Source organism: Limulus polyphemus, unplaced genomic scaffold (genome assembly GCF_000517525.1).
Source record: "Limulus polyphemus unplaced genomic scaffold, Limulus_polyphemus-2.1.2 Scaffold1737, whole genome shotgun sequence".
Classification (NCBI taxonomy): Eukaryota; Metazoa; Arthropoda; class Merostomata; order Xiphosura; family Limulidae; genus Limulus; species Limulus polyphemus.
In genome coordinates this window covers 28769-40304 of record NW_013667347.1, presented here as the reverse complement: position 1 = coordinate 40304, position 11536 = coordinate 28769, and the positions used below count along the sequence as shown (strand labels likewise).

At 30.7% G+C, this 11536-nt stretch overlaps 1 protein-coding gene across 2 annotated transcripts in view; it reads right to left on the bottom strand.

Annotated features, from left to right (window-relative positions):
- The window catches only part of LOC106464763 (palmitoyltransferase ZDHHC5-like), a 125709-nt gene that overhangs the window by 90394 nt on the left and 23779 nt on the right, over positions 1-11536 (bottom strand). For both annotated transcript variants that reach the window (XM_013924921.2, XM_022392565.1), the window contains one exon: positions 3005-3126. In XM_013924921.2, the coding sequence (XP_013780375.1) occupies positions 3005-3126 (122 nt within the window). The remainder of the gene's footprint in view (positions 1-3004; positions 3127-11536) is intronic.

The following is an 11536-nucleotide window of genomic DNA, read 5'->3' as shown; positions in this document are numbered from 1 at the left end:
TACATCCTGTCAGAAGAGATTACCAATGATACAGACACCATAAATTACAAAGAAAATTACTTTACAGCACTTAAAAGATTAGTCTTGGTCAGATTCCTCTCATTATATGCAAGATTTATGTTGGGATTCGAAACATAAGCTCTTCAATGTATTGACACACCAACTATGAGAATGTCATAGCTTCCCCTGTATTATTGAGATTAATGTATTTAGTCTGTTTTACAACCAACATATGGGTTTTATTGTTGTCACTTGTACACTGAGTTTTAAACCATTTGCAAAATATCAGAATAAACTTTATATATATATATATTATATATATATATCAGTTAAGACTGTTTTAATTCTAAAGCAACAACAACAACAGAAGTGTAGGTCTTACTACAAAGTAAAGATAATAAGAAGGAAAAATATAAAATTCTTATGTGGTACTGGTAATAGTAGTATTACGTACAAATCACACAAGCTCATCATTCTAAATACTGAATCATATTATTATTATGAACTAAATATAAAATTAAGCTAAATTATTGAACTTAAAACTACTAATTTAAATGTAAAAGAATATAAAAAAACACAAACTCTTTCAGTTCAAAATGCTAAGCCTAATTCATGTAAAGACCTTGCACTTGCCACTCGATAGCTCTTAACCCTAACAATCGTAGACCAACTTCTTTCCTAAAAAATGTATATCTATTTTGAGTTAATTTTTCAATATAATGATTAATATAAATAGATATACAATACAGCATGACTTAAGCTACTATAGAAAAATAATAAAAGTCACATACATCCCATGCAGTTTTTCCAGAAGCAAGTTTTCTAAGGCTTATAAAAAAGTACTGTTGACCAATACTAAATACAACATTTACATAAAATGGCAGTTACTATAATAAGCACCACCCACATCCATATTGTAAAATACAGAGAACAATGTTTCATCGCGTGCTTTGCTTATCATCCTATGATTTGTGAAAAGTGAAATAGAGCGATAGGAATAACATGGTACTGAAATCAACATCTTCAACTAGGATTGGTTCAAAGTTTTACAACTGAGGTTTAACACCCCCCAGATGCTGTTTTATAGAGAAAACAGTCTAGAAAAAGGTTTAGATACCAATCATAGATGGCAGGACCAGCATTGAAGTGCAAGGACAATTTTTTTTTTTAAATTTTGAAAAAAAAATATTCTTCTCAGAGGGCACTTATTTGTAGTTTCAAACATACTTTGGGATTTTTTATTACATTTCTCTTCAGACTTCATTAAATAATACAATTTTATACAAATAATTGAATGTTATGCTACTATTTACAAAATAAAATCTGAAATCCAATAAAAGAAAAGTTCTTTATAATTTTTTCAATTCACTAATGTGATTTTGCCCTCACGACAATACTTTTCAAAATGGCAACGGCAGGTAACAAGTTAATGGTGAAACTAAGAATAACATTTTTGAAAAAAACAAATTAATTGTGAAAACATCTATTGACTTATGGTGTTATGCTGTTGTTGATAATAGTTGTGTACATAGTCATATATGCTTTAGGTTTTTCAATAAACAGTAATTCACATTATAGAAAGACATCTGAGTATTAATGCAAATGTTTTTGAGTTTATTGGAAGAAATGGGTGTGAGTTTTAAGCATAAATACCTACATAAGGAAAAATAGAATAAAAACAATTCAAATAAACTGTACCAAAATAAACACTTAAGCTTTTTATATGTACATATAATCAATATTAAAAGGTCTGTTTATGATATGCATGTATGTCAATTTAAATCTGGTTTATTTTAGATTTAGCAACATAACAGAGGTTAAGCAAATTAAATTTGAAGGATGAAAAAATTATTCTTAATCTTAAAATGAAATCATAATCATCTAGTCCAGCATTTTCCAAATTGTGTTCTGCAGACCCCTGGGGTTCCATATGATATATCCAGAGGTTGCCCAAGAAAATTTTGTGTGGTGTAGTCGGAGTAAAGGAGCAGGCCAAGTATAGGTATGGCTTAAAAGCTTGTAAGCCCATAAATCATACCACCCTATATTCCCTTTGCCATTGGCTATTTCATTTATATGTGGAGCCTAACTGATGACTCACTGTAAGATAATCACTAGTGATAGTCGAATGCAATGTTATAAGGAAACAAGCTAGACTGAATGCTGCACCTGATATGAGAACCCAGCTCTCCAACAAAACTCCCAATATTAAATGGATTTGCAATCAAAAGAAGCAACAGCACTCTTTCCATTAAAAAACAAGCATAAATTTTAAACTTCTTTCAGACTTTGTTTACATGTTATGAAGTTGAGACTTAAGTGCTTTCTTGAATAAAAAACTGTTTAACTATAATTAATTTGAATGAATCTAAGTTTTAAATGGACAGAAACTGCCTGTTGTAGAAAACTACAAATTTGGAGGACAACATTTCAAGTCTTCCGCCTTTTGTGTTCAGACCTGAAGATGAAAGGCGGAAGACTTTCGAAACGCCATCCTCTACATTTGTAGTTTTCTATAACAGACAGTTGCTGTCCATTTCAAACTTAGATTCATTATGAATACTCTGCCTAAACAACCTATCAAAGATTATAATTAATTTATAAAAATAAAAAATAGAAATTAATTTTCTATAAATGTATTTGTGCATGTAGTAACCTATTGTACCAATATAATAAAATTTTATGACTTTACTTTTTAACAAAAGAATGTTTCTTAAGGTTTCTGTCAATAGCTTTAAAGCTCAAAAGTGTTCCATGGCCAAAAAAGTTTGGGAAATGCTGATCTAGTCAGTCTAAGACAGTCTCTGGCTTACGTAAATTTACAGACAAAGGTTTTGTGTACAAAATATTTGAAATGTTTACTAGAAGCTTTTAGATACGCTTTCTACATTAAAAGTTATCTGTACACTTTCATGTTTAGGTAGATCATTTTGAGTGACCCGATAGCAGTAGGATTAATATACAATATCCTAAATTAGAATTCAAAAATGCAAGTCTGTTTTACCTTTTGGAATGATTCCAGGATCCATAAAGGTTGCCAATGAAAAATTTGTCAGAACAAAAAAAGTGACGACACCCTGAACAATGGGGATAGCAACATGGTAATGAAATGTCAAATATGGACACCTTTAAAAAAAGAAGAGAAAAAAAAAAGCTTTTAATTCTCTTTTCGCACTAAAACTTTTCAAAATATATTTTCTATGAACATAACAGAAATAACTGAAAACAATTATTTAATGCTTAACTCTCTCACTACGTGCTCGGTCACAGGGACCAACCTCGTGACTATTTTGTGCTTGTTAGTTTTCAAATTAGAACTTTTAATACAGAAAGCATATCTTCACAAAATTTTGCAGATTATCAGTAAACATTATAAGGCTTTAGTTAGTACCCAAAATATCAGAATTTTTTATTAAGTTTTAAGATTATTTTAAGTAATGATTTGCTCTTGCAATTTTTCTTTTTTGAATGCTAACTATCCAACATGCAAAATAATTTTGATTTTAAGATTAAAAATACTTTTATGCATCAAAAAATTGTCAAATTTCACATACAAAATCTTTATAACCTACTAATAACCTCCAGATAATTATCAAACCTTTTTTTTCAAGAAAACTTTATATTTTATCTGTTATTTTCACTATTGTATCTCTGTACAGGTTTGGTTGATTTAACCGACCTAGTAACCAACATAAAAAAAATTAGGAAATAGATATAAATTACGCCTGTTTTGTTCTATAATGACTACAAATTATAACAAGAAACCACAAATGTTTAGTCTAAATAGCTTAAATCTCATAAAATTATACATTATATTTATATATATTTTTTTGTATTTCATTGATCTATTAACCATGTCTAACTAACATTACAGAAGTTGCAATGATGCAGAACATGTGCAGTCATGTTACAATATCCAATAGTATAAAACTGGCCTTTAGAAAGTGACCTGTCTATGGTTTGTTCTAGTGAGCCAGTATTTTGCGAAATACAGTCACATTTGGATTAGAATACGTTACATAGGCATATATATTATTACTATTTACAAACAAGTTCTTAAATTTCAGTTGTTTTTCTTAAAACATATAACAGTAAATAAAGAAATATAGAAAACAATGATTTTTTCTACTTACAAACTTTGTACTTGTTTGTCTGCTTGAAGTAATATGCTAAGCCTTGTCAAATATTGCACATGGAGGATGTAAAACAAATTTTTTTTAGGTTTTATATATTCATTTTTAAATAACCAAATGTTATAAGTTACTCTATCAGTATTTCAGAATTCTACTGTAATTTATCAAGCTTACTAACTAAACTGTATTTAAGTAAAAAAAATATTGTTTTTCAGACAACATTTTCACTTACCATATCCTTGGGCGATTCAAGACAAGGAAATAATCTAGGAAACTTTCTACTTCTAGAGACTAAGAAAACCACCACGGAGACATTCTGAGTTTACAATTGTTTATTCACACATCATAAACAGAAGTAGGAGTATGTAAGCATTTCCAAAAAATTGGAAAGAGTACCTGCTACTTGCACTGTGTTTGAATCACTATATATAGCAATATCTCAGCAAATAGAAAAGATAGGAGGTTCTGATTTTATATTCTAGCTTGTCAATATCAGTAATTTGAGTTTCTAATTCATTACCTTTTTTACCTAAAAATAAAACCATGCTCCTGTACCTGTTGTCATGAACCAGGTTCATGTTAGATTGTGTTATTTAAAGAACTGAGTCTTCTGCCATACATGCAAATTTTTTTAAACAATTTAGAGCATTGTAAGCCTTATTTTCTATATACAATGTTTATCCAGCTATGTTTGCATTGCTCAGCTGAGCTGAGTATAAAAATTTGGGTACAGGTGTTCTTTACATATGCACTATATATTTATTACGCCATATTGATGCAGTAAGTATCCAATAACAAGAAAACTTTGCCTGTATGTGGACAGATCTCCTCCTAAATGAGTTGACCATTCCTGACCCTGCTAATTTACCTGTCCAAAAGCAAGCCAAATTCATATAAAACTTTCCAATATATTAAAAATAGAAATATTTTGTAGAATAACCCTATATTGTTACTGCAGTAAGTATTGTAAATAGTTGAGTTTAAACAAAACTCAAACAAGAAAATTCTACACATAAAAGAATGTAAATAAAATTTTCAATATTTTAACTTGTTTCCCATAATAACGAAAATATACAGTAATAAAATATCCAGCTACAGTGCAAAGAATAAAGATATTGCTGCTCCTTAATTTTCTCGCTTTTATGATTCACACCATTTAACTTCCAGTTTATATTTGGGTTAGAATTAGCACTGAAGCCTGAATTAGAGAAGTATTTCATAATTAAAATATTGTTTAAGATATTTCTTACTTCTTGATGTAGAATATAGTTTTCTGTAGATGCAAAATTCAAGACTATTATTAAATTCAATGCATTAAATGTACCAAATTCACATAGTAGAAATCTTGACCACATCTCTACTGTGAATTGTTTGTTTGTTTTTAATTATGCACAAAGCTACACAAGGGCTATCTGTGCTCTGCCCATCATGGGTATCGAAACCCGGTTTCTAGCGTTGTAAGTCCGCAGACATACCGCTGTGCCACTGGTGGGCATAAGTTTAAGGAAACGTTTTTAACAGAGCCACCACTCTACTGTGAAATGGGCTGCTTTGAACAAGAAGTGATGCAACTGCTTTGCCATTTCTGCCAAGTTTCTTGACTCAGCTTCTTCACCTCCTCACTTCCCATCTAACAAAAATTTTGTTTGGAGAATGAATGCTACTGAAAACCCTTGCAGAGATTTGGATCATTTTTAGCCAATATGTGCATGTTTTCAAGAGGAAAAAAATGGAGAAGAGAAGTCTCCTTAAAATAAACTGCAAAACCTTTATGTAAGACATTTAAAGTGCACTACAAGAGCTTCGAAAAAAGGAGGCCCATTTTCACTTGTAGACTTTCACCAAGACTGTCAAGCTTTCACCAAGGGCAGAGCTTGGTATACAATTTACCTCAAAAAATTAGTCCAACTGTACATCTACTTAATTTTTTATGGAACACAGAAATGAAGACACAAACTAGTATGATGATGAATATTTTTACAATATACCCAGAACAAGAGGGACAAGCATTTTGTTCCTTTTTTCATGTAAGTAAATAAGAGAATATACCTGATTACAGTGTGTCCAAGTTGTAATATCAGTTCATACTTTTATGACTATAATCAACATACAGTAAAATCAACATGATACAAGACACTAAAATAGTGTCATATCTGTAATTCATCACATTTACTTACACAAACGTTTAAACAGGCCACTTCTTGATACCAGTAGAAAAAAACCATCCAAGTATTAAAAAACCTGAATAAATAGGCAGACAAATTGGTATTAATGTTGTATAAGAAAACAGCAAAAGGTAGAATAATTTAATCATCATTCTGCAGTATACACAGTGAATGTGTAAAAGAGAATATATCAGACTTTAGCCTTAACTTCTGAAGCCACTAGTGAAGGATTATTAGTGCTTTTGTTTACCCAATAACAAATTCGGACTGCTACAAGCATTATTATTCTCTAAAGTTAATAATAAATGTGCCATAATTAATCATTTCATGTATTAAATGCTAATATACATTGCTGTAGGCTATATTTTTAATATTTTAATTTAGACAGTTTGTATTGTTGATACCCAAGAATATCTTTAGTGTCTAGATATGACGTGACATCTCAAATTTTCTTTACTTGAACAAAAAAAAAATCATAATTCGAAAACACCAGTTAGTTAATCAGCAAGTCTGTTACAGTGTCATCAAATCATTACTGAGTTAGTGAGTGCTGTACATTTTTGCTGAGTATGTGGTATACTTATGAAAGCAAATTTAACAAGTGAATTTAAATTCTCTTTGAAAGTTCAACCTGTTAATTAGTTATCATTAATTCATGAAACCACGCAAATTGAAAAACTTTAAATTGAAGAAATAGTGCTGTAATTTCATTAACCGAATTGGACTTTAAATTTTTTATCTACTTGTTAAAAGGAATCCATTGATTAAAATTAACTATTACATCATCAAAATATCTTGTATTACTAATGAAAGTTCTGTACCATTTTGATGCTTATCCAAAGGTGGTTTTTCTAGAGAATCTCCTTTACTTTAAACAATGTTTCATTTTTTGCATTTGCAATGATCTTGAACATGATATGAGACACCACCACATTACAATCAGCTAATGAATGTTGAACAATTCTTGAACTGTTTTAGATCTTGGATTACTGTGTTCTTGTATACATTCCCCCCGGTATTATATAACCAATATAAGCTCCTTCACATGTTGGGCAATGGAACTCATAAATCATCCAGGACAATAATTGGGGGGTGGGATCTTATACTTCATTGCCTAAAATGTTTGAATCTGATTAGATATTTAACCATATTTTAGCTCAACTTGTGGACAAACTCTTCATCTAATAGCATTCAATTTCTTTATTTGACTGGAATGAACATCAATTTATAGTATTTATAAACACTGGCAGTTTGGGACATCAAAACTGCAGTGAATGAAGACACTACTTAGAACATTAGACACTTTTGGTTTAGCACAAGAAGAAAGCTTTGAATAACTATTACAATTCTACAGAACTTTTTTTTATTAGTAATTTATTAATTTGGAAGTGCAGAAAATTTATAACACCAAAATCAATGATAGAAAAGAATATCAGTGAAAGAATAGAATACATGGAAAATGAATTAGCCATGAAATATGGAACAGGAGAACCTATTTGGTGCAAGACTGATACAACTACTGCTGTGCCACCTATGACTGAAGGACCTTCCCAAACTACCCCAGATATATCAATTTACAGAATTTAACAGGCTGGTTTCAAGATCATCAACTAATCAGGCATATCATGTTCAGTCGATTAGATGAAATAGTGAACAAAAACTAATCATTTTGCTATACATTTAAAACAACCAGCAAATTAAGCAGTCTTGCAGTTGAGAGCTGTAACAACTATCAATCATTGGTGGCAGTCTCATTAAACAGGTTTGGGGTGACACATCAGTCTCCAAAGGAAAGTTTCAGAGCAGAATAATAAAGAAGGATAAGACTTTAGACATAACTGCAGAAAATGCAGAAAGGTTTGTTTAAATATTGAATTCATTGACATGTGACCAATTCACAGATGTTAGATGTTAGAAAATGTGAATTATGTTAAAGCAAAATAGGTGACATCATTAAAACAAAATGTCTGGCTGGCAATAGACACAAATAAACCAAAGTCGCAAAAAACATAAAAGGCACTAACCACAGGTTAGGGAATCATCAGCTCAAGTAGTTTGGAAACATAAACTCCTTCTAATAGAAGCCTAGAAGGAATGAAAGGATTAATCATACAACTGTTAACTCAGAGTAGAAGAAGCAAACCACAAAATAATTGGTGTTTCAATCATAACTTAAAAGGGCATACTGCCAGGAACTGCAAAACAAAGCCTGAAAATAAAAACTCCCCAAAGAAAATAAGAAAAAAAGGAACTATAAAAATTGTGGAAAACAGGACATTACAGATCTGATTGTGAGGAATCAATAGATGATAAGAAACCAAGGAGACAATACTGTAAGAATGAGCCCCAGAGCTCAACTACATCAAAGGAACAACTAACATCTAACCAGACATTAGAATAGAAGAATTAGCTGGACTTAAGTGCCAAAATTCACCTCAAAATATTCTATCTGTCCCAACCATGATAAGTTAATTTCTTAAAGAAATCAGTCCACAACTTAATAGATTCACTGATGGGAAGCCTTGCAACATGTTGATTGACACTGGTTCTTGGGTTACAATTATTTAATCCAATCTAGTAATGAATTATGGGAAATTACCTCTAAAAATGAAAAGAGAAGATGAACCAATATGAACAGCGAATGGATATAAAATTCCAGTGAGAAGAATGTTGAAAGTTACCCTTACTGTAAAAAACCTCTTTATGCCTCATGATGTGTGGGTAACTGACATCAAAGAGAAATGCATATTGACAACAAACTTCATGCTGAAACATGAATGAGAAATTACAAGAAATAACCAAGAAATCCATTATGCAACAATTACAATACCAGATGTTGAATTTCCAGTGACAACAAAGAGAGCAGTTACTGTAATTTTCTGAATATAACAAATATAAATAAGCACTCTAATCTTCACAAACAGAGAGTCAAATCTGCTTTATCACCCCAAATAATATGCAACAAGACATTTGTAGTACTGTGGTAAAAGTAACCCTTTGATGACAAGAATGTAAGAGTGTCTGCATAATCTGTAATTGCATGTTTACTGTAATACTTGTTATTTTTGCGAACAAAGAGTCAAATTTGATTTATCACCCCAAATAATATGCAACAAGACTTTTGTAGTACTGTGGTAAAAGTAATCCTTTGATGACAAGAATGTGAGAGTGTCTGTATAATCTGTAATTGCATGTTTGCTGTAGTACTTGTTATTTTTGTAATCATAGCCGGTAAATAAACATTGTCAAAATGTTAGAGTATCCATAAAATTGCTAAAAGCGAGTTTGCCTTAGCAGTCGCTATGTATAGAAGTTGTGCCAACTGTTCCACGACAGCGGTTTGGATACAGAAATTGAATGTTTCACCACAAACAATCTGTAGCTTCGAATATCAAAAATAATGTAGAACTAACTAGTTTTGTATTTCCAAATATTTCTAAGTGTGCATATAAGTAAATCTTATATATCAGAAGACTTAGCTTCTTGATGATTTTATTTCAAAAATCATGTTTAAAGATATTGAAAATGAATGAAAACTGGGGACAATTCTCATTTATGCCTTAAGAACAAAGTAAATTAAAAAGATACAACTGATATGCAACACTTTTAGTAAGTATGCATTATCATTCACAATGCGTGTCAGAAAAAATGGTGTGGACTAGCTGGAAGAAAAGTCAGTTAGATTTGTTACCACATATTATATTCACCTTAACTTATAGATACATTTTTAGTGAAAAAAAACATGTATTATATTCAGAACATTACGATATTATACAACCAGAAAGTGAAATACTCATACCAGAACTCAATAGTAATAAATTTAAATCCAGTGATCAGGGGACAAAATAGTTTGGTGGATTTGATTAGCAGAAACTGCTAATCACTATTGAAGTTACTTAGCAAATAGCAAATATTGCTAAGCATCTTTTCAACAGTCATCATTTTAACACATTATGGCAACTAAATCCAGCACTAAAAGTTTTAACTCTTTGTAGAGACATCCACTAATGAAAAAAAGAGGTAAATGGTATGTCTCTATTTTAATAATACTTTTATTCAGCTTCAAACCCTAGTATATATTTGTACCATACATGACATTCCATGAACAGAATAGTTCCTGGTATATTAAGTAAAACTGCAAGAAATACTAAAACACCTCAGCTGTCACAAAATAATACAACAATCAATTACCCAACTGAACAAATTAATCTAGTTTATTTCTTTTTTTGGGGGGGGGGGGAAGATCTCATCACTCTTTTCACAACATGGTCTCCTTGGCTTTTTGAAGTCTAGTGACTTTTCAGCAGTAATTACCCTTCTTGCCACTGGCATCTTTTATCATGCATATCATGAGGTTTTTAGTGAGTTACTTTCAAAATTTAATGAAATTACTTTTTGTTTGTTCATGTTATACCAATTAATATATAATAAAATTGTAGCTAATAATCCATATTTTAATAGTATATAAGTTTTAAGTTCTTAATTTTATAAGGCAATATTAAATAACGTCCTGAATTTCCCCTAGTGTGAGAAATGTAATTTTTTTTTCTCTAGGCATCCCCTCTTCCAAAATTTATCTAATACCCCTCCAAGAAGTGCAAAATTTAATGCAAATTACTTATAATATTGTCATTGCTCAGGTAAAGCATAATTTTCATAGCTTTCAATTTTTTTTGGTTACAGAGCCATCACATAGAAAATCTGATCCCTCTTGCCACACCCATCTGTCTTCCTCTCTTTCAGGATGTGTCAAAGTTTGCTCTTACGTTTAATACTATATTATTTTTAAACAACAGAAAGCCACGGTTTTCATCTATAAAGTGACATATTATATTACCTTGTTTTCTGTACAGAAACAAAAGTTAATTTCTCTTTCCATAAAAGCTTGGTTCCCACAAGAAATGCATCAATTAGCTTGGAAGAATTTGTAATGGCTCTTGTCACATACTTAGAAAGCCAGAAAAACTGTGATAGTTATTGGACCTGGTCTGCTTTTTGCATGTTATTATTCTATGTTCTTTGGTGCATTATTTAATTAAATAAAAGTATTTAGTGCACTACAACCATTAGTAAAGAAAAATTAAGTGTCATTGAGTCAACATCAAAATAGAAAGGCCAGGTAAATAGTTTATTTCTTGTTTTTGATATGTATTCTTTATTTATTATCATAAAAGTAATTAATATGTAAAAATAGGAAACTCTTTACATTAGTTATGGTTAGATTAGGTAAAATAAATA